This window comes from Orycteropus afer, unplaced genomic scaffold, assembly GCF_000298275.1.
Source record: "Orycteropus afer afer isolate SDZICR_OR568_19922 unplaced genomic scaffold, OryAfe1.0 scaffold00002, whole genome shotgun sequence".
NCBI classification, from domain to species: domain Eukaryota; kingdom Metazoa; phylum Chordata; class Mammalia; order Tubulidentata; family Orycteropodidae; genus Orycteropus; species Orycteropus afer.
In genome coordinates, this window is record NW_006921589.1 from 33,893,762 (window position 1) to 33,918,071 (window position 24,310).

At 40.2% G+C, this 24,310-nt stretch overlaps 1 protein-coding gene across 1 annotated transcript; it reads left to right on the top strand.

Moving 5' to 3' along the window:
* Positions 1 to 647: 647 nt before the first annotated feature.
* KCTD18 (potassium channel tetramerization domain containing 18) lies at positions 648 to 19,873 on the top strand. The gene is made up of 6 exons (XM_007936156.1): positions 648 to 807; positions 2,899 to 3,110; positions 5,341 to 5,534; positions 6,891 to 6,985; positions 15,182 to 15,284; positions 19,393 to 19,873. Exons 1-6 carry the CDS (start codon positions 648 to 650, stop codon positions 19,871 to 19,873), a joined length of 1,245 nt encoding a protein of 414 aa, XP_007934347.1.
* The last annotated feature ends 4,437 nt before the right edge of the window (positions 19,874 to 24,310 follow it).

The following is a 24,310-nucleotide window of genomic DNA, read 5'->3' on the forward strand; positions in this document are numbered from 1 at the left end:
TGCTTCATGACGGATAATATCATTTACTGAGTACTTACCTGAGCCAGACACTGTTCTATGTTATATCCATTATTCCTCAGATAGCCCTTTGAGATAGACGCCATCACTGTCTCCATTTTACAGATGAGGAGGGAAAGTGCAAGCTGATAAGTCATTTGCTTGAGGTCCCAGAGTTAGTATGTGCTAGAACCTGGCAGCTTGCTTGCAGGTTACGTGCTCAGCTGCCCTGCAGTCTAGACAGCCCCCTCAGACTTCCAGTTGAAAAGAGCAAAGATCGTAAGCGTACCTCACCTTTGCTTAACGTGACAGACCATCTTCATAGGCATCAGCTTGTTTATTTCTTTAAAGTCTTTTCAACAGCTGTGATTTGGTTGATAATAGTTTATTATCTCTTTTTACAAATCCTCTGTGCCAAAGATTTCCAGCTGCTCAGCGTATATCAAACTTTTCATTTGGTATAAAACCCTTCGACATTGCCAATACTGAGGAATTTATTTGAAATCACGTTCAGATGTATTTATTTCATTATTTGTTCAGTGCATTGTTTGAAATGTCAATGTGGTTGTCCTTTATTTGCACATAGGGCGATTCCTTGGACTGCCGTTGTTTTGCCGTTCTGAAGGCAATTAGGGGAGTCCTTGGGAGCGATGGAAGGCCACAAGGCAGAAGATGAAGTGTTAGATATTCTTCGACTGAATGTGGGTGGCTGTATGTACACAGCCAGACGGGAGTCTTTGTGTCGTTTTAAGGACTCAATGCTGGCGTCCATGTTCAGTGGTCGTTTTCCTCTCAAAACGGATGAATCAGGTAAATTCTAATGTCTGAGACCATGAATACTCGTTAAAATAGGAGTCTAATTCCCCCTAAGTTTCCTAATGATGGTGCAATGTGTTGGATGATTATATAAATTACTGAGATCTTTAGGACTGTTTGGATATTCATTAAGTACATGTAGAAACTAAACTCCAGTTGTAAAACCTCTGGTGCTGTTGTGAAAATTTGACCAAGTGAGATTGCCCTTAAGACCATTCATGACCTAATTATGGGGATTAATGTTATTTTGAAAGTAATTATAGTTACACAACTTCATAAATAAAAGTATTGAGGCTGATTAAATATTTCAGTTTTTATCTTTTTCAAGTTAGCAGATATCTTTCTGTGGAGAAACAGCTGTCCTTATAGCTGACAAAGCAGTTATTATCAGTGTAGAATTAGTGTTAACTAACTATCTTGTCCGGCTACCTAGTCTTAGTTTGTGGGCTGATGGGGCTGCCTCAGGAAATGTCCGTGCAGTGAAACCCTCTATCACCTAGTGCCACAAAGAAACTTTAAAAGACAGGGGTAGGGTTCTGGGACAGGTCTCTACTTTAAATGCTTTGGGGTACACTGAGCTTACTACTGTTTCTACAGAAATTTCATAAACACAAGTGGGACTTTCTGTGTTACTGTAGGAATTCTGAGTTCATAGGCCCCCTTCCCCCAGCACTGTTGGTTCTGTGTCAGAGGGACAGGGTTGAGGAGTCTTGAGCCTGAGTGACTACATGGTCGACTGGGATCTTAAGCGATTGCTTTGCCAGGTGAATGGCAATTGAAAGAATGGAAAATTCACCCTTGACTGGTGTCCAAGCCTTGGTGCCCAACTGGACAGAAAAGTTGCTGGTGAAAAGATGGTAAGCTGGGATTGAGCTTTCTTCTGTGCCCTTCATTACTCCTGTTTTACCTTCTTAATCCCTTATTTTCTAAGGTAATCAAGGGAGGAAAGGAATTAGTGAGTAACCCTGCACAGAAGTGTACGTTTTAATTTTGCTAAATTGTCTAAGAAAAGTCTTTTACCATAAAGTGATACCAGCATGAGATCTCTTTTATAAAAATTTAGTATCCAGCATTACAAACCAAATTGGTTGACCTAATAGTTCCAAGCACTTGGCCTGCCTGGAGCTAGAAACCCTGGTTTGGAGTGTCCCTAACAGACAAACCCTGGCATAGTGATCAGCACCTTGCATGCCCCCTCTAGTGAGAAACTCCCAACACCACATAGGCAGAGGTTACGGGCCAGCTTTCCTTTCTAACAGCAGTCTGAGGTCTCGTTGGCTTTTGTGGTGGCTTCAGTAAGGAACCCTGGTGGTGCAGTGGTTGAACGCTCAGCTGCTAACCAAAAGTTCAGTGATTTAAACCCACCAGCTGCTCCACAGAGCAAGATGTGGAATCTGCTTCCGTAAAGATTACTTCTTTGGAAGTCCTATGGGGCAGTTCTGTTCTGTCCTGTAGGGTCACTGTGAGTTGGAATTGGACTTGATGGCAATGGGTTTAGTTTTTTGTGACAGTGGGGATATGATCATTGCATCCAAAGTTCCAAGTGGGAGCTGGAATGCATTTTCTATATGCTGGGTAAGAATACAAAGGCCTGCCACTAGCCTGTACGATCTCCTTATGCAATTAGAAAAATTCATGCCTCTATTCAGGAACATACAGTTCCATGGCAGGGTGCATGGCTTGGTGAGCCCCATTTCTCTCCTTGACCTGCACCACTGTGCAGAGCACAGCTACACAACCAAACGTGGGAACCCTGGTGACGTACGTTTGCATCCAGATTTACCTGCAGTGTTAGGTATAGCTCAGTTTCCCAAACAACCCATTCATGAGTTATACATTAGAATATCACCTGTCTGTAAGCTGAGGGTGCTGGTGCATCAAATTTGCTGTTAAATAAAGAGTCAAAGATCTAGTTTAGTTTGATTGACTAAACCTATTTGAACACTATCTATTAACTTACTTTTTTGTGAGGAGGAGAATTTTGTAAGTCTTGAGATTCTCAGACTGATTTAACCTGACTTATCCAAATCTCATCATTAGTCCTGATGTTTATATGCATCTATTTTTGAACTGAATGTTTTCTAGGGGCGTGTGTTATTGACCGTGATGGGCATCTATTTAAATACCTTTTGGATTATCTTCATGGAGAAGTTCAGATTCCCACTGATGAGCAAACGCGTGCTGCCCTGCAGGAAGAGGCTGATTACTTTGGGATCCCTTATCCATACAGCCTGCCTGACCACTTGGCCAATGAAATGGAGACATATTCTTTAAGGTCAAATATAGAACTTAAAAAGGTCTTGGCATTTTCTTAAGTTTTGAAATATATGTATTTATTATGCACAAAGCAATGTGTGTTGTTTTGCCTAGCTTGTGTTGTCACGTAAACCAAATAGGTTTTATAATTTTTAGACACATTTTTTAATTACAGCTACTTGGTTTCCAGTAGGCCAAAACGCCATTCTAGAAAAAAATATTTTACATTGAAATTCAAAGATTTATTGAGTTTATATTCTTCATTGAAAATGCAGCATTTTTGATGCCTTCTTAAAATAGGACTCTTCTCCTCCTGCAGTTCTGTTTAAATTAAGAGAAATATACTGTAGTATGTGGATGTAGCTGTATTATTTTATTTACTAAAGTGACATTTTTTAAGGTGAATGGTTATGATAAATAAAATACTGCATAACATCTCTTACTTAATTTAGTAAATGTAATATTTGTTACTACGTTAAAACAGGTTAATTCACATTGAGATGAGTAAGTCTGTGTTTTTTTTTTTTTCAGATACCTCTATTTTAATCACATTTCGCAGTTCTTTACATGGCTTGAAAAGCTTTATTATGTGATTTTTCATAAGTATTTATTTTGCTATTAACACCTTTGAGCATCTAAGAAAAATATTTTTCCCAGATAATTGTTAATAGTGAAAACTGATCTGAACTAGTTTGAATTACTTTGAATTAGAAGTCATAGGAGAGCTGGCTGACAGCATGGTTATTAGGGGTGTGGCGTGAAGAGTTCAAGGCCCCTTTTAGTAAATGGTGTGGTTACAGGGGTTCTGCTACTGTAGTGATTTATAAACAGTTCTTAAGTGATCGTCTAATGGCGCTGTTTGCCATGTCTGTACAATGGGGCTGAGAAAGCCTGAGTAGAAGGGTAGAGTAGGTTAGCATTCATCTCTTGAAGTTCCAAATTGTTAAGTGTCTTATTCCTGGTTTGTGTTAGAAAAGGGATGTAGCATGCACACATTGATTCTGTCCAGTCAACACAGTTATTCCAAATGTTTGTTTATATGTAGCAGTGTACTTGGGACTGTGGGACAGGAAGAAATACAACTTGTGATCCTTGCCCTTGGGCAATTGATAGTATAGTTGTGCAAGTAAAGTTAAAAAACCTACACAGGAGTTGGAAAGCAGTAGTGCCTAAGGCATCTGACTGCTAACCAGAAGGCTGGCAGTTCAAACCCATCAGCCACTCCTTGGAAGGAAGGTTGGGCAATCTACTTCTGTAGTGATACCGCCTCGGAAACCCAAGGAGGGGTCGCTATGAGTTGGGGCCGACTTGACAGTACATAAGAACAACAACAACATAACATGAAAATGCAAGACATGTTACGATCCGATTTTCATTCACTGAGTCAGTAAATACTAAACATTTCCTTTGGGTCAGGTGTTATACCAGGCACTTGGGATACATCAGTGAACAAAACAGACAAAAGTGCCTGTCCTCATGGAGCAATGCCATTTCTCCCAGAGAAGCCCTCTGCTACTTCACTGGGTAAAGCCCTTCAGCTCCAGCACCTGGTAATCTCACGTGGTAGCACTTCTTACACTGTGTGGTGATGGTTTACTTAATGTCTATCTGCAGCATTATTAGCTATTAGCTCTAGGAGCACAGAGGTTCTGTCTCTTGCTCACCGTTATATGCCCTGGACCTTGTATATGCCCTGTGTGCTTGGCATGTAGTAGGTCCTTATTATTCAAGTAATGAGGGAGTAGGTGAATAAATGCCAGATGAATTCCGACCATCAGTACTGGGTTCATTATCTTTCAGTGTAAAAGAACAAGTTCATCTGGTTAATCCATAATTAGAATACGGAATTTAAAATAGGGAACAACCATGAGGGTGGTCAGTAGAGGTGAAAGGAGGATTGAATCAAGTGGAAAAAGTTGGTGGAAATATTCTGAGGGGAAAGGAAAAAGGTTTAACTTTTAGCTATTAAATGAATATTATAAAATTTGAAATGACATTGGCAGTGAGGCCAAAGGAGGAGAAGGTAAAGTGGGATTTCCTTGTGGAACAGGATTCCCAGATGAAAAGGTGTTGGGTTTTTGGTGATTTTTCCCTTCATAAATTTAATAAATGCATGTTTAGCTCTTAAAGACAAATAGACTAGGCTGAGCTTCGTAATCTTTTTATTTCTCTTATGACCAGCTGAAGTTGTAGCTTTACCATGACAGTATTAGAGCAAATTCATTTTCACTTTGGAATTAAATTCAAATTTCATATATTTTTCTGCTCCAGGCTTTAACAGACTTCTGTGATTCATATGGCTTAGTTTGCAATAAACCAACAGTTTGGGTTCTACACTATCTTAACACATCTGGAGCAAGCTGTGAGAATAGAATTATTGGTGTGTATGCTACAAAAACTGATGGAACAGATGCTATTGATAAACAGCTGGGAGGAAGAATTCATAGTAAAAGCATTTTTAAAAGGTACGTCCACATTTAAATATGGAAAAACAAGGAAAGTCTTGATTTTATCTAAGAGGTGTTATTGAATGGAATATGTGCTGTGGTTAAAGCATTGGGCTGCTAACCAAAAGGTCAGGTTGGTGGTTCAAACCCACCAGCTGCTCTGTGGGAGAAAGATGTGTCAGTGTGCTTCCATAAAGATATATAGCCCTGGAAACCTTAAGGAGCAGTTCTACTGTGTTGTATAGGGCTGCTGTGAGTTGAAATCAACTTGAAGGCAGTGGGTTTGGTTTTTTGGGTTAGAGAAGACCATGAACACCTCTCAGCAGACAAGAGGAAGCCCCAGTAGCTAAGGAGAAAGGCCTGTTTCATGGGAAGTTTCTAATGTATGTGAACTATAGGCCATCTAAATGGTGCACTGTGGTAGATAGGAACTGGGCTTGTACATCAGAATCCCCTGGGGCTTTAATAAAGAGAAGAAAAGCCATAGTCTTGTCTGTCTTACACCACAGTCCAATCCTAAAAGCAGGGCAGCTCATCTAGTGTGAATAATGAAGGACTTCCTTATCCCTTCCAACTTTAAAATTCTCTAACTTGAGCATGTTAAATTCCTAAGTGTCACTTCTTAATGCTTTCCCTGTAATCTTTCTTTCACTGGTCAATTCACTTAGCAAACTTTTGAAAAAATTCTCTGGGAGATTGGATTGTATCACATATTAGCAACTAATACACAAACACGAAAAGCCCCAGAAACTCCATTGCCTTTGAGTCAATTCTGAGTCATAGTAACCCTAAAGGACAGAGTAGAACTGCCTCATAGCGTCTCCCAGGCTGTGAATCTTGACTGACGCAGACTGCCACATATCTCTTGTGGAATGGCTAGTGGGTTCTAACTACCACCTTTTTAGAAGCAAAATGTTTTAACCATGAAGGGTTTCTTCATGACCACATAATCTTGCTTTTTAGATGATTAAATATGTGATTAGTTTCTAAATTCTTTGCAGGCAAGGAGTCTTCTGTATAAGATAGATAGTGCCTGGGATAGTGCTAGGAAAGTTTTAGTCAAAGTTGAATCTTTTCTAACTTTACTAGAGTTTAGGTGATTTGATTTTAAAGATGCATTGATTTGTCTCTATAGTCTACATTGTGGATTGAATATATTTTACCACAGTCTTAAAAAGAGATCAACTGTAAGTTTGTATATATTTTATATGTATGTATGCTTAAGGGTCACAGAAGAACAACTGTTCAATGCCTATGTATCTTTTTTCTTTAATTAGAAAGCACTTATTGAGTGTCTATTAGCTGTGTGTATATATGCACACACACACTTATACCTAAGTAGTGTATTTTCATTACTTTCTGCAATATTTCTAGAGAGGCGGGAAATAACGTTCAGTACATCTGGAGTTACTACTCAGTAGCAGAATTGAAGAAAATGATGGATGCCTTTGATACATGGGAAGGAAAAGGTACAGTTCAGTTTTTTTTCCATGGGAACAGGTAGCTTGTTTCTTCGTAAGAGAAAACAAGTGCAAATACTCTTTTTTTTTTTTTAAAAAAGTATTTTTGTGTGTTTGTCTGGGTGAAGATGTTTGTGACTTTATGGTAACACTGAAGCAGCTTTACTTTCAAATCTTTAAACCCATGAGTTGCTAGATATTAATAGTTTATAATTCAACAACCTGAAGTTATACTTATCTAGTCCAATTAAATAAGAGCTTGATTCAATTAAACATACCACCTACTATATACCTAGCATTGTCCTAGGAAGTATACTTCTAAATTAAGCATAAATACATGCTTAAGAAAACAGAAAAAAAATAAGAATGTCCTGGAGAAGACATCTAAAAAGCCTTTATAAAACAGTTAAAATAGCCTTTAGATGTCCATGTTGAAAGCAGATCATTTTTATAAAGCTGCTTTTGTCACAGTTGATAATAAGGCCCTTTAATATCCAGTGTGATAAGTGGTTTACATTCAGTATCTCTTAGTCCTAAAGCACCCTGTAAGTTACTTGCCATTCCCATTTTATAGATGGGGAAACTGAGTCTCAGAGAGGCATCATCACTTGCTTAGGGATCACAAGAGTAATTGTTCTATGCCTGAGTTTTGTTTTTTCCCCCCTTCATTAACAAACTTATATTGAGTGTCTATTAGCTAGAAGTCTTAAAATTGGGTCCAATGATAAATAAGACACATCCCAGTTCACAAATGATCTTAAAAGCTTCTAGAAAGAAACCACTTTGGAAAGCAATATGGCAATTCCTTAAAAAGTTAGAATTAGAAATACCATTTGATGCAGCAATCCCATTAGTAGGTATATATCCTAAAGAAGTGAGAGCCAGGACAAAAACAGATATAGACAAATCCATGTTCATCGCAGCATTGTTTACAATAGCAAAAAGATGGAAACAACCTAGGTGCCCATCAACAGAAGAATAGATAACCAAACTATGGTACACAAAATGGAATACTATACAACCCTAAAGAATAACGTGGAATCAGCAAAATCACATAACGTGGATGAACTTGGAGGACATTATGCTGAGTGAAATAAATCAATCACAGAAGGACAAATATTGTATAGTCCACTATTGTGAAAAGTAAAGGAAAGGTTAATATATATGAAGGAAACTTTCTTTGTTGGTTACCAGGGGTGGGAGAAGAGGGAAGGGAACACTGTTAAATAGGTAGAGACAAGTATTGATTTGGGTGAAAGGAAGGGCAGTGCACCAAATGTGAGTGATCAACACAGTGGCCTTGAGAAAGAAGAAGACAGAGAGGTGCATAGGAGATAGAGACAACAAAATGATCCTTTTGCACGTACAGTACTGTGTTGTCAGTGATGGCAAACATTGATCTACGGGTGGCTAGATGGGTGGACAGCCTGAATGATCAGGTATGTCTGGGCAGGGGAGAGTGTGCCCATGACTATGTATAGGGTTGGCAGACAGTGTTTCTACAAGTATATTTGTATATTCTGTAAAAATGTCCAGGTATATAGTAGAGCTGCCAAGGGACAAGGTTGTAGTCACTTCTTGGCCACAGCCAGCTACTCAGAGGAAGTGAGTAGTTGGACCTGTGGGCTCGGGACCATGGTCCCAGGGACATCAAGCTCAATTGGCATAACATACTACACAAAACATGGTTCCACATCTTACTTACTGGGATCTTAAAAGCTTGCAAGCAGCCATCTAGGTGCAACAATGAGTCTCTCCTCGTCCAGAGCAAAGACAAATAAAGAAAACCAAGATGCATGGAAACAATTAGTCCAAGGGACTGGTAGAACATATGATCCTCAGCCTATATGACCATGAGACCAGAATAACTAGATGGTGCCCAGCTACCACTGTCAACCATTTGGAGGGGGATCTCTGTAGGAGATGCTGGATAGATGGATAGAGTGGGAGAGTAATGTGGAACAAAATTCAAAATTACAAAAAAGAAACCAGGTTTACTGGTCTGATAGAGCCTGGTGTGACCCCTGAGACTGGTCCCTAGCTGCCCTTCAGGTCTGGAATTGAACTCACTCCTGTGGCTTCCAGCCAAATAAAAGACTGGCATCTGGGCTAAGCATTTGCATCAATGGATACACTCACTCCTTGGAGAGGTCAAACATGGGCGAATAGAAAGGCAGTGTATACACAGGGAGACTGCTCCGGGACAGGAGTGCACGGGAGGGAAGGACACAGGGAAGAGGTCACTATGGGGAGGAAGTGGGAGGGGAGCTGTTACATTGTGGAAAATAGGAGTCAATGTCACAAGACAAAATGTGTATGAACTGCAGTATGGAAAATGAAATTGCTCTATAAACTTTCACCCAAATCACAATAGAAATTTTTTAAAAAAAAAAAGCTTATAGAGATAGTGCAAGTCACATCTGAGTAAATAAAAGAAGAGAGGAGCTCAGAGGAAAGAGCCTTTTCTGAACTCCACACCAGCTAGTCCTTCTGCAGGCGGGATGCTGGCACTAGCTCCTTTGCCTTTCTTCAACTTTGCCTTCTTGCTTTTCCTCCTTTTTCCTTTCCTAATCATAGCCCTCAAGCAGGCAGGGATAAGTAGAATAATGAAAGAAGCATTTTTCTCTTTAAGCTTATTATTTCAGATTAATTTACTTTAAGACTCTTGTGCTCAAGGGGGAAGACAAACCCCGTGGTGGTCTTTGTGTCTCCTTTTGTGCCTTTGGCTGACAGGATGCCCAGGAACCCTTGAGAGCTTGGCTTCTTCCTCCACTGACTTGGGAAGCTGTAGAGGAGAACTGGGATTACAGGCTTACAAAACATGCAACTGACTGACCTTTTAGGAAGCAGGTGATAGAGCATCATTGTTATTTAACAAAGTCCTGGAAGGTCTGTGGAAAGCCGTAAGACAAGAAACAAAAGTCAGAGAAAGAACTGTTAGATGGGGGAAGATAGAGTCGTTTTATTTGAGGATACTGTGTCTTTTCAGAAAACTAAGATGATCAACTAAAAATATTTTAAATGATGAGTTTAGTAGACTAGCAGGATGTAAGTATGCAAAGATCAGTAGTCTGCATAGATAAATCAATTAGAAATTGTAGGTGAAAATCCCATTCATGATAGCAATAACCAAAAATATAAAATAACTAGGGCTACCCTACTAAGAAATATTTGAGTGTTTTTTGAAGAAAACTACAAAATTGTGTCTGTCTGTTCATCTTTCTTCCCTTCTGTGCATCCATCTGTCTGTAAGAAAGAAGCCATAAAGCTAATGGTGAGACATACCATTCCTGAGTGGGGAATCTGAACATTGAAAAAGTGTCAGTTCTTCTCATGTTGTTGTTGATGGGTTAAAGTAGAGGTTTCCTATAACATAAAGCCACTGCGTTGAGTTGATTCAGACTCATGGCAACCCGTTAGGACCGAGTTTCCAAGGCTGTAAATCTTGATGGAAGCAGACTGCCTTATCTTTCTTCCACAGAGTAGCTGGTAGGTTTATGTTGCCAACCTTTTGGTTGTAAGCCGAATGCCTTAACCGCTGTGCCACCACAGCTCCTTTTTCTATACCAGAACCTCAGTGGAACTCTGAGAATCTTGAGGAAATGATTCTAAAATTCCTCTGGAAGAATAAACAGATAAAATAGCCAAGAACATTTTGGCAAATAGAGGTAATTAGGGGCATGAGTCTAGTTCTGTTTGATAAGTAAAAATACCATATAGCTATAATAATAAAAACTGTGTGTTATTGGTACAAGAATGGATACGGAGATCAAGAGTAGGCCCCAATAAAGTTGTAAGAATAAAAGTAGTGTAATAAAGTATTAATTATCAGTGTAAAAGGGGCAAGTCATTTAATAAGCAATTGAGAAATATACTACCTACATGGGAGGGAAAACAGAATGTTAACTTCACACCATTTATGAAAATAATTCCAGGTGGATTTATGAATGGAAAAAAGAAGCTAATAAGCTATGTTGTTATTGTTGTTATGTGCCGTTGAGTCGGCCCCGACTCATAGCGACCCCTCCTTGGGTTTCTGAGGCAGTATCACTACGGAAGTAGGATTGCCCAACCTTCCTTCTGAGGAGTGGCTGGTGGGTTTGAACTGCCAGCCATCTAGTTAGCAGGCAAGTGTCTTAGCCACTATGCTACCAGAGCTCCCGCTAATAAGCTATAGGGAAATTTAATCAAGTAATTGATTTCTTAGTAAGGAAACATTATAAACCTAAAAATTTTGATTATATAGTATTTAAGCTGTCTAGAACTTTAAAATATATATATACATATATATATATATTTCCATAGAGACCCTTTCATTAAGGCTTAGACAAAGACAAAACAAAGACAGTCATCCAGGATGAGGGAAACCATCAGCATTACACAGTATAGAAAGCTGAATGGAGTCCCAACTTTCAAATAGTTTTTAAAACTATAAATCAAATTAAAAGAGTAATGAAAAACACTAACTGGACAAGAAGTTAATATCCTTAATATAGAGAGGGTTTATTCAAGTTGTTAGGAAATCAACTACCAAAAATATAGGAAAAGTGCATAAAATTCAAGAAAAGGAAATAAAAATTTGGAGGTCCAACCTCATTATTTATGAAGAAATAGAAATTGAGTGGGAACTGTTTTTTACAAGCCAAATTAGTAAAGTTCTCTCATGTATTCCTGGCAGAAGTGAAATAATTTGTCAGTACACATCAGTAGCATCAAATTTATTCATATTCTCTGACCCCATAATTCTGCTTCTAGGAATTTCTCTTAAGGACATAATCAAATCCAGACAAAGGCTTATGAATAGAGACATTCAGTGACATTTTATTCATAATAGGAAAAATAAAAACAATCTATATGTCTACTAACAGACATTTAGAGGATTAAATATGTTTTGGTATATCCACACAATGGAATAGAATAACTCATAGTGACCCCTCCTTGGGTTTCTGAGGCAGTCTCACTATGGAAGTAGGTTGCCCAACCTTCTTTCCGAGGAGTAGCTGGTGGGTTTGAACTGCCAGCCTTCTGGTTAGCAGTCAAATGCCTTAGGCATTATACCACCAGAACTCCTAAAATTATTCTTGAATAACTTGATAATGCCCATGATAAAATAAGAAGTGATCAAAAAAAAGTAGGCAACAATTAAATATAAAGTGTTTTAAATTATGTGCATATCATATCAACAAAAAAGACTGGAATAAAATGCATCAAAATGTCATGAGCTGTGTTATAGGATTAGAGTGATTTTGATTTTCTGACTTATTCTTTTCTGTATCTCCAGGTTTTGTACAATAAATATGAATTACAGGTAGTCTCTGACTTGTGACATATTTGAATTATGACAAACCATACTTAAAACCATCCTTTTTAAAATTTTTTACATCTTACTGTTAGTAATATATTGCCGTGTATAATTTACTGATGTTATTCTCAGATGTTCATGTGCAGATGTTCAGTTTTATGATTTACTGTTTGAAACTACTGGATTTGTAAGCAAACTGATAATAAAAGGCAATAATAATGAAAACTAAAAAGAAATTAGGTATATGACATGTCAGAACTGACTTAAGATGGAGTTGTTGGAAGGGAACCCATCATAAGTCAGGGACTACCTGTACTTGGTAGGCAGGAAAAAATGAAAGTTATTTAAACAAACTGCAGTATATCCGTATAATGGAATACTGCTCCGCAATCAAAAGAACATATATCTCCATATAATTTTTTATGTTTTTTTTAATTGAGGTGTAATTCACATAAAATTTTAAGCACTTTAAAGTGAACACCTCACTGGCCTTTAATACATTCACAATGTTATGCAGTCATCACCTCTAGTTCCAAGACACTTTCATCACCCCAAAAGGAAACCCTATGCCAGTGAAGCAGTTAACTCCTGCTGCCCCCTCCCCGCAGCCCTTGGCAGCCACCAGTCTGGTTTTCATCTCCATGGGTTTACTTACTCTGGATATTTCTTCCAAATAGAATCATACAGCATGTGACCTTTTGTGTCTGACTTCTTTCACTTGGCATAATTTTTTCAAGGTTCATAGGCTATATTTTTCAGCTTTTAATCAGAAACATACCAGATTTAAAAATCAGATTATTAGTTTTCATTTGAAAAGGTGCATACAAGGTAGTGATAGCTCATATTTGCATAGCAGTTGCTATTTATGGAGTGGTGGGTAACAGTTGCCTGATTAGATAGTCATAGTAACCCATTGAGGTAGGTAGGGTGTTACTGTAAGCCCCATTGTACAATACTACTATAGTAAAACCTGTGAAAGCCAGAACCTGTGTAAGGCAAGAACACCTATCAGAGAAGGAAAACTCAAATATTTCCACTAAAATGTTATTGTTGTTATGTGCTGTCAAGTCATCTCTGACTCATATGTATAACAGACTTTATGTATAACAGAACAAAACACTGCCCAGTCCTGTGCCAGCCTCATGATCTCTACTATACCTGAGCCCATCATTGCAGCCACTGTGTCAGTCTATCTTGTTGAGGGCCTTCCCCTTTTTCGTTGACCCTCCACTTTACCAAGCATGACGTCCTTCTCCAGAGAACGGTCCCTTCTGACAGCGTGACCAAAGTAGGTGAGATGAAGTCTGGCCATTCTCGCTTCCAAGGAGCATTCTGGCTGCACTTCTTCCAAGATAAGTTGTTAGTTCTTTTAGTAGTCCATGGTACTTTCAGTATTCTTCACCAACACCACAACTCAAGAGCATCAACTCTTCTTTGGTCTTCCTTATTCATTGTCCAGCTCTCACACACATATGAGGCGATTGAAAATACCATGGCTTAGGTTAGGTGCATCTTAGTCTTCCAGGAGGTATCTTTGCTCTTCAGCACTTGGAAGAGGTCTTTTGCAATAGATTTGCCCAATGCAGTACATCTTTTGATGTCTTGACTGCTGCTTCCATTGGCATTGAGTATAGAACCAAGTGATATGAAGTCTTTGACAACTTCAGTCTTTTCTCCTTTAATACTTTCTCCATCTACTAAAATGGCCAATGGAAAAGTGGTAAGACTGAACCCCATCAAAGGTGGAAAACTTGTGAGTTGATGGAAAACAAGGCAGTCCCATCGAGTGCCGGCTCTCCCAAGCTTCACTGTACCACTTCTAGCATTAAGGCTTATAGTAAAGGCATTAACGTTTATTGAGTGCTCAGTCTGTGTTGGGGCCTGTTCTAACACTTAATAACTCATTACATCCTCACAACCGTCCTGCAAGGTATGTACTATTATTGTCATCGTCTCAGGGATGAGAAAATTTGGGTGAAGTAAGGTCACGTAACTTTGCTAAGGTCATACGATGTGAATGACAGAAGCAGGATTTGGACTCAGGCTGTCTTGGCCCTGGAACCTATGCTGTCACCCAGCACACTGATGCCCAGGGCAGATATGATGACCTGCTGGATTTTCTCAGCTAATAAGTGGCAGAGCTGGAGCGGGTGCCCAGCTCCACCTTGACCCAGGTCGTGAGCAGTGCTCCTTGACTGCACTGCCACTTAGTGACTACTTCCTGTTTGTCATATGGGAGGTGTGGACCTCAAACTCTGCCCAGTCTTTTATGAAACATTTCATAAAATTGATGAAATGTTGATGAACATTTTGCAGTGGACAGTGGTACTCTTAACTACAGGCAGTCCTTGGGTTATGAACAAGATTCATTTTTAAGTGTGTCTTTAAGTTGAACTTGTAGGTATATTGGAACATGTGCATACGTTTTTCATTTAGCCTCACTTTAGTGTAAGAAGTAGTAGTGTAAGAAAGGAGCCCTGGTGCTGTAGTGGTTAAAGCACTCAGCTGCTATAATCAAAAGGTCGATGGTTTGAACCTAGCGGCTACTCCTTGGGAGAAAGATGTAGCGGTCTGCTTCTGTAAAGATTTACAGCCTTGGAAACTCTATGGGACAGTTCTGCTCTGTCTTATAGGGTAGCTATGAGTTGGAATTGACTCGATGGCAGTGGATTGGGTTTAGTTTTGGTTTTTGTGCAAGAAAACGCTCCAAGCCTTTTCAGTGATTTAAAAGCTGCATGTGCAGCAGGTGAAGGTGATTGTGATGAAGAATTTGTTGCCAGTAGGGGTTGACGTTCATTCATTTCAAAGTGAGGGCAAATTTACAAAATGTTGAAGGGCAAGTCCAAATAGTCTGTAAGACGTTTGTGTCCAGGGGACTATCTGTGTCATTTCTTGTCTCCCAGGTGTTAGCTACTGGCGGATACCACGCGAGCTGATAGAGTGCTGGACGCTGGAAGAACAGCCTCTGCTTGGAAGCCTGCGACACATGGCCCCAATTCGAAAAAGGTCATCTGTGCACTGTTGATTATTTGCTTTTTTATCTGTGACCTGTATTTTTACTGCCTTTTGTGAGGAGGGGAGGAATAATGGTTCTTGATCTCATTACGTTTATTAATCATCTAGATGCATATTCTGCCTGACCATCAAAATATATATCTCGATAAATGCAAAGTTAACAAAACTATATGAAGAGTGGGAGTGACTTTCTAAAGCTGTAGTATGTTCTTACTGGGAGAATAGAAATTCTGTGATAAGGAATTTTCTCCCTACAAAGGGGAAATCCCAGTCTTCACTGGCAACAGTCAAAGAATTTATTTAGACTTAATATTTGAAATTTATTGTTATTTATTCCGAATTACCAACACCCGTGGAAGGAGCTCTGGTAGCGTAGTGCCTAAAGCACTTGACTGCTAACCAGAAGGCTGGCGGTTCAAACCCACCAGCCACTCTTCAGAAGGAAGGTTGGGCAATCTATTTTCTTAGTGATACTGCCTCAGAAACCCAAGGATGGGTCGCTATGAGTTGGGTCTGACTCGATGGCAAATAACAACAACAACAACAACATGGAAGCAGCAGTCAGGAAATCAGACATAGATTGCACTGGGCAAAGCTGCTGCAAAAGACCTCTATAAAGTGTGAAGAAGCAAAGATGTCACTTAGAAGACTAAGGTGTACCTAGCCCAAGCCATGGTATTTTTAATTGCCTCATATGCATGTGAGACCTGGATATAGTGAGGAAGACTGAAGAAGAGTTGATGCTTTTCTGCTGTGGTGTTGGCAAAGAATGCTGAAAGTACCATGGACTGTGAGAAGAATGAACAAATCTGCCCTGGAAGAAGTGGAGCCGTAATGCTCCTTGGAAGTGAGACTGTTCAGACTTGGTCTCACCTACTTTGGTCATGTTGTCAGAAGGGATCGTTCTCTGGAGAAGGATCATGGTAAATTGGAGGGTCAGCAAAAAATGGGAAGGCCCTCAATGAGATGGATTGACAAGTGGCTGCAACGATGGGCTCAAGTACAGCAAGAAGTGTGAGGCTGGCACACGACCAGGCAGTGTTTTGTTTGGTTGTACATGGGATCGTTATGAGTCAGAGCTGACTTGACGGCACCTGTGGTAGACTGGGTTCTCTAGAGAAACAAAACCAGTAAAGCTTATATAGAGAGAGAAAAAGAGAAAGTTATCTTAGGAAAATGGCTCACACACTTATAGAAGCTGGCAAGTCCAAAGTTCTTGGATCAGACATCAAGCTGGAGGCTTTTCCCGACTCACGCAGCTGCAGGGGCCGAGGAACTCGAGGTTGTAAGGCAGTATACTGGCTGTTGACTCCAACGTATGATGAATCCAAGATCTGCAGGCCATATGGTGGATTGTTCGCTCACGGACGTTTGTAGGCAGCACAACAGAATCCCGATCCACAGAAGAGTGTCTCTTTTCCCAGGATGTCCATAAATATACTGGAAGCAGGCCCAACCCTAGGGAAACTTCCTTTCAATGGATTGGCTGCTCAAAACATATTCATCTGATCCCATTAATGATTCCATAATGGGAATAACCACATCACAACTGCTTAAACCACACAGAATTGTGGTCCAGCCATTTGACACACAGCTCCAAGTATCATAGCACCTAACAACAACAATTCTGATTTCCTTTTTTCCTACTATTGCCATGAATGGTACTGTCCCCCCTTTTATTTAATAGTATTTTCTTGTGTGTTTCATTAAATTATTCACATTAAATTCACTCCACTCTGTGTCTTACACATTTAAAATAATATATATATATATATATTTTTTTTTTTTTTCCAGTGTCTGGATATTTTAGTTTCTGAGTAGTCATGACCTTTAGATGTTCTGATTTCTTTATCACCTATTCTAGAATTTTATTCAGTGCCCTAAGGGAATTTCATACTACTTTCTTACTTTCAGTCTCTGGATCTGTTACAGAAATCCAGAATTTATTGAGGGTTTTAGTAGTTCATCATCTCTTGTCAAAGCACATCTTGTAATTTAAGGCCCTAATGTTATTATCATGATTTATTTTGCCTTTTGAACCTACAGTTAGCAAGTATTATTTGAGTCTAGAGCAGTGATTCTCAACTGTTAGTGGTTTTGTCTCCAGGGAATATTTAATGTCTGGAGAAATTTTTGGTTATCACAGGTGGGAAAGGGCTTACTACTGGCATCTAGTGGGTCGGGGCCAGGGGATGCTACTAAACCTCCTACAGTGCACAGGGCAGCCCCCCACAACAAAAGGTGAACTGGCCCAAAATGTCCGTAGTGCCAGTAGTGGAGGAAGCCTGGCCTAGAGTCCACAGGAAGATGTGGGCAGACAAGAAAGTGAGCGGGAATGATTATATGGAGACGCATGCCTGAATTAGTCGTCCTTCCTCTGGGAAGCTGTTAGTCATCATTTTTTAATGTATCAAAATGATAATGATAATGGCAATGTAGAAACATTTGTGAGATCCCAAAGTGCCATTTGACTCATCAGAGAAAATTTAATTATGACTAGTGGAGCTCTGGTAGCTGAGGCACTTGACTGCTAACCAGAAGGCTGGTAGTTCAAACCTACCAGGCACTCCTCGGAAGGAAGGTTGGGCAATGTTCTTCCATAGTGATACCACTTCAGAAACCCAAGGAGGAGTTGCTATGAGTTGGGTCCGACTCGACGGCACATAACAGCAATAGTAGAGTTTAAAAAAAAGTAAATAAACAGATGCCATCAAGTCAGTTCTGACTCAGAGCAGTTCCATTTGTGTCAGCAGAATTTTGTTTCCCAGGGCTTTACTGGCTCATTTTTCAGAAGCAGGTCATCAAGGTGTCTGGGTAACCTTGGACCTCCAGCCTTTCAGTTAGCAGCTGAGTGTGCCAACTGTTTATACCACTCCAGGACTCCTGTAGAGTTACAGGGTTTTGAATATATTATTATCACATTCTTTGCCTCGCGTGTTGTTGTTGGGTGCCTTTGAGTTCATTTGAGTTCAGTTGACTCGTAGCAGCTGCACGTGCGAGGACAGACCTACCCCACAGGGTTTGCTAGTCTGTCATCTTGATGGGAGCAGATTGCTGAGTGTTTCACCCACAAAGCTGCTCGGTGGATTTGAATCACCAGCTTTTCATTCAGCAACTGAGTGATTAACTCCTGCACTTACCAGGCCTCCTTTTGCCTCATATAGTGATTCTCAAAGAACTGGGCGATTATGATCGCATCTCCAAGCATCAAGTTCATTCACTACATGTTGTAGTCACTTCTGAGAAACAGTGGTGCTGTGTGAGAGGGAGAAGACTTGGAGGACTGGTTTATAGTCACAGCCAGGAGGTGGTTTTCAAGAAGCAGTGGAAGGAGCAAGATTCTGGTTTTGACCATGGGTTTGGCAGTTTTGAATTTTAAGTGTTCATCCTTAGACTTTTTAGAGTGAATGATAAACTAGTTCAGGAATCTTTGAAAAGTTTGTCCAACACTTCTCAAGTTCAAAAGGCAGCTAACCACGTCATGGGTTTAGTCATTCTGGCAGTTTCCAAGATGTGTTACACAGAATGCTAATTTTACAGGATGTCAAAGGTAGTCTACTTAACAGCATCACTGGGAAGTAACAGATCCAACACAGGTAAGCAGGTTTCTTTACTGTAGGCCTTGTCAGAACCTGTAATTTGTTAATGTGGATTATGAACTTCCGAGAGGAGAGCGAAATATGCAAAAAATATATTTCATAAAATTTATTTGACTGTGAAACCCTTTTCTTCCCCTCAGTAAATCTTTCGAAATTACTGAGCTGGGAAAAATAACTGGGATATTCCTGATTATCCCGTGGATCACTGTAGGACCCTTATGAACAGAGTGAATGTCATGTAACACTCTCCATGTTGTAACCTGTTGTGAGTATTAACACTGTATGTGGTTTTTAAGATGGCAGATTTAGGAGAAACGTGCTAATTTATGTATTGACTTTGGTTGTGAATGCAAGATGAGGTATTTTGATACCTGTAAACCTTTTGACTCTTTAACTCTCTTGAAAAACCTTTTTGCTAATTCTGAAGGTAAACTTTTGTGCTGTTTCCATTAGTTTTAGCTTCCACTGAAGCTGAAGATGACATGCTTCTGTATTTACAGGCGACTGGTGACTTTCAACGAAGAGGAAGAAAGCGTGAACTGCAAGACTGGTCCTAAGCCAGTAAGGTATTTGGGCCCTTCCACAAGCACCCAGATCAAAGTCAAGAACTCAGCTTCAGTCAGGGTGTCTCCAGCCAGGGCTCCCCAGACCTTGGCAAACCGGCCTCACAGCAGCCCTGCACCTTCAAAAGCTGAGCCCGCTGTGGGGGCAAGGGCATGCCGGGAGCCCCCGGCTGCCTGGGGAACCAGGAGTGCTGAAAATGGGGCTGCACACCCACCTCCAGCAAAGCTTCTACTCTCTGACAAGAAGCCTACACCCAACCGAGTAATCAAACTGAAGCGGACTCCTCTGTGTGCCGCCGTGCCTTCTCCGCCCACCTCGGCGGCAGTGAAGCAGACCCACTCCCCGGAGTTGCCTGCTCCCAAAGCTTCCAGCGCCGTGGGTGTGTGGACCGAAAACGGGAAGGACGAAAGTCACTGAGAGCGGAGGACTGTTGGGTGTCTGCCAGAGCTTCTGATGCGTTTGAAACACATACGTGACTGTCTCTTGAACAGTCAAGATTTGTATTTAGGATAATTATGAGAAAAATGACTCGTGTGAAGTAGTAGGAGTGGAGCGTTTACGTGGCTGGGGCTACATTTATGTCCCATTTCCCCAACTTTTAAATGATTACTCGTCTAGGGACAGTTTGAATTTCACAGTTTTAAATTTTTTTTTTTTTAAATTAGTATTAAGGCAACAGTGTAGCAAAATAATCACTAGAGAAGTTGTCTACTTTGCTACTGAAATTATGATAGACTCTAGGCACTTTTATAATGTGACTTATTGTAGCCTGGGAATAGGAGTGACGTTTGGGCTTAGATATTCCTGTCTGGTCAAGCGGAGAGAGGGTGATATTAGTGCACCCCTGTACTCTGCCAGCCAAGAGAGATTTGAGAGAGAAAATGTACATCAAAGTTGCTCTCAGTGGGGAAATGACAGTAATTTGAGATCATGCTGACTCAGTTGAACTACTTTTTTTTCTAGATCAGCTTTTTTTCCCCCCTTTTTTAAAAATTGTAAACTATTTTCCATTAATTGATTTGTTTATACATCACAGGAAGATTTCTTGGAATAAGAACTACGTGTCTGGCATAAATTGTTAAAATATTTGAGTTTGAGTAGTTAAGTTTTGAAAGTATTTTGAAAAGGAGAAGTTAAAAAGTTTAACTTTTTAACCAAGGTTAATATTGGTTTTTCAGAGATGACTATGGACAAGTCACTCTTGTGGTTTTTTATGCATAAAATTTCCACCTAACTTGAATTTAATATTTTTAAGCAGAATATTTTGATTAACCCTCTATTTTTCCACAGTTGTTCAGTTGTGTTTCCTCTTATATTTCATGTTTTCTAATTGGATCACATATGTCTACCGTCAGTGAATAGTATGCCTTCAGTGTGTTAGAAGTAAGTTCATAAAGTAGGGCACGTTTTACTCAGATGTTTATCACTGTCTTTACATTACTTGGAAAGAATAAAATATCCTCAAAAAATTACTTTTTACAAAATAAAGTAAAACCTTTCCATAAAAGGTGACATTTTCTGTGAATGCACTTCTTTAAGCCTGGAGCCACATTAGTTTATGTTGTTATTGTTAGTTGTCCCCGAGTCAGCTCTGACTCATGGTGACCTTACATACAACAGAGTGAAACACTGCCCAGTCCTGCACTGTCTCCATGATGTTTAATATGTTTGAGCCCATTGTTACTATCATCCCATTGAAGATTCTCCTCGTTTTTACTGACTCTCTGCCATGTACTATGTCCTTTTCTAATAATTGGTCTTTCTTGATGACGTATCCGAAGTAAGCACGATCAGGGCTGACCATCCTTACCAAGGAGTATTCCAGTTACATCCAACTTAAAGAGGACTGGCCCTCAGGGTTCAAAGCACTCGGCTGCTGACCAGAAGGTTGGGGGTTGGGACCTACCAGCCACTCTGAGGAAGAAAGATGTGACATTCTGCTTCTGTAAAGATTTATAGCCTTGGAAAACCTTATGGGGCAGTTTTATTCTATTCAGTAGGGTTGGCGTGAGTTGGAACCGACTCAGTGGCAATGAGTTCAGTGTGGTATTTCTTCTTGCAAAGCTGCTTTCTTGTTTAGATAATGTATAAAATATCCTCATTTTGGATAGCTGTCCAAATACTAGCAGCTTTCTTAATAGGTGGTTTATTTGTTGTGTTTGCTATCCAGTCGGATCCAACTCACAGCAACCCCTCCTTGGGTTTCCGAGGCAGTATCACTACAGAAGTAGATTGCCCAACCTTCCTTCCGAGGAGTGGCTGGGGGGTTTGAACCGCCAGCCTTCTGGTTAGCAGTCAGATGCCTTAGGCACTTCGCCACCAGAATGACGTTCCTCTGTGGATTGTTGTTAGGTGCCATTGAGTCTATTTTAGCTCACAGCAACTTCATATGATGGAGTAGAACTGCCTGTTTTCTAGGGTGTAATCTTTACAGAAGCAGATCACCATGTCTTTCCCATAGAGCTGCTAGGGGGGTTCAAACCCATTGACCTTTAGGAACTATTCAGTGGCCTATGAAGAATACTTGGAAGGGAGGTTAGGCAATCTACTTCCGTAGTGATACCGCCTCGGAAACCCAAGGGGGTTTCTCCATGAGTCGGATCCGACTTGATGGCAGTGAGTTTGGTTTTTCCTTGGTTATGAAGAATACCACAGACACTCTGTTGTTGTTATTAGGTGCTGTTGAGTCACCTCTGAGTCATAGCGCCCCTGTGGACAACAGAATGAAACACTGCCCGGTCCTGCACCTCTTCACAGTCCTTGCTATACTTGAGTCCATCACTGCAGCCACTGTGTCCATCCATCTCATTGATGGTCTTCCCTTGTTTCACTGACCCCCTACTTTACCACACATGATACCCTTCTTTAATGAATGGTCCCATCTGACAGCATGACCAGAGTAGGTGAGACAAAGTCTGACCATCCTCGCTTCCAAGGACAGTCCTGGCTGCACTTCTCCTGGGACAGATTTGTTCGTTCTTCTCGTGGCCCACGGTGTTTTCAGTATTATTCGCCAACATCATGATTCAAAGGCATCAGCTCTTCTTGGTCTTCCTTATTCACTGTCCAGCTTTCACCTGCATATGCAGTGATTGAAAATATCATGGCTTGGGTCAGGCACACCTTAGTCTTCAAAGTGACATCTTTCCTTCTTAACACTTTATCCAGAAACCAAACCACACTCAGTGCTGTGGAGTCAGATCTGACTCTTAGTGACCCCTCCTTGGGTCTCCGAGGCAGTATCACTATGGAAGTGATTGCCCAGTCTTCTTTATACAGGTCTTTTGCAGATTTGCCCAGTGCAATATGACATCTGATTTCCTGACTACTGCTTCTATGGGTGTTGACTGGGTCCAAGTAAATGAAATTCCTGGCAACTTCAGTATTTTTTCCATTTTCATATGTTGCTTCTTGGTCTAATTGTGAGGATTTCAGTTTTCTTTATGTTGAGGTGTAATCCATACCGAAGACCATGTTGTTGTTGTTGTTACGTGCTGTTGAGTCGGACCTGATTCATAGCGACCCCTCCTTGGGTTTCCGAGGCAGTACCACTATGGAAGTAGATTGCCCCATCTTCCTTCTGAGGAGTGGCTGGTGAGTCTGAACCGTCAGCCTTCTGGTTAGCGGTCAAGTGCCTTAGCCACTGTGCTACCAGAGCTCCCCTGAAGACTGTAGTCTTTGATTTTCATCAGTAAGTGCTTCAACTAGTCTTCACTGTCAGCGAGCAAGGTTGTGTCATCTGCATATCTCACGTTGTTAATGATTCTTCCTCTAATTCTGATGCCACGCTCTTCTATAGTCCAGCTTCATGGATTATTTGCTCAGCATACAGATTGAATACAATAGTGAAAGGATACAACCCTTTCTGATTTTAAACCGTGCAGTATCCCCTTGTTCTGCTTAAACAACAGCCTCTTGGTCTATATACAGTTTCCTCATGAGTGCAATGAAGTGTTCTATAATTCCCATTCTTTGCAATGTTATCTGTAATTTTTTATGACCCGCACAATCAAATGCCTAGGCATTTTAAAAATCAAAAACCATAGTGAATTTTAAAACTACAAATCAGGATATTATTAATATTGCTAGATATAGGATGTTTGAGTTGCTGATACATGTAAGAAAATGTTACACTAATAAACATATATAATTTGTATTTATACCTAATAGACATTTATCTGGAAAGGAAACAAGTTGAAGATTAATCCGAATGATTCAGTCAGCAGCCTCCATTTCTCTGTATCAAACATTTGAATGTTTTAGCACATTTAGCCTTTACAAGGAGTGTGTCTTTTGTAATAACTACTAGAGTCTGGCATAGCTGAGATGGGGAAGGGACAAATGGCCCCCTAAGGTTATCAGGAGTCAAAGTCAAATTCAAGATGGTCAAGCAACTTGAACATTATTTTATTTAGCATTGGTTCCCCAGGTTTACATTAATTTTACATGAAAAAATATTTTCCCTAATTCCAGACTCTGTGCAAACATGAAAGAGTTGATAACCCAGCATAACCCATTGCTTTTCCTGGGGGGAGGGGGAGGGAAAAAATATGCTTTCTAAGTAGTGACTAGAACCACTTTTGAGACTAAGTTTATGCAGCTGCCAGATCAGAGGGCACAGTGGCATTTTTATTTATTTATTTAATATTTTTAAAAAAATTTTTTTTAATTTATTGTGATTTGGGTGAAGATTTACAGAGCAAATTCATTTTCCATATAGCAGTTCACATATACTTTGTCTCATGTCATTCATCACAATGCAACAGCTCCCCTCCCACTTCCTCCCCATAGTTACCTCTTCCCAGTGACCATCCCTCCATACTCTCCTGCGCCCTGAGCTGTCTCCCTGTGCAT

What these genes read in the sequence shown, in the direction of transcription:
- KCTD18 (XM_007936156.1), top strand. Translation starts at nt 648, where the DNA reads ATGGAAGGCCACAAGGCAGAAGATGAAGTGTTAGATATTCTTCGACTG. An exon ending in TCTCAAAACGGATGAATCAG is followed by an intron (nt 808 to 2,898) that starts GTAAATTCTAAT and finishes AATGTTTTCTAG; the next exon opens with GGGCGTGTGTTATTGACCGT. An exon ending in AGTAAAAGCATTTTTAAAAG is followed by an intron (nt 5,535 to 6,890) that starts GTACGTCCACAT and finishes CAATATTTCTAG; the next exon opens with AGAGGCGGGAAATAACGTTC.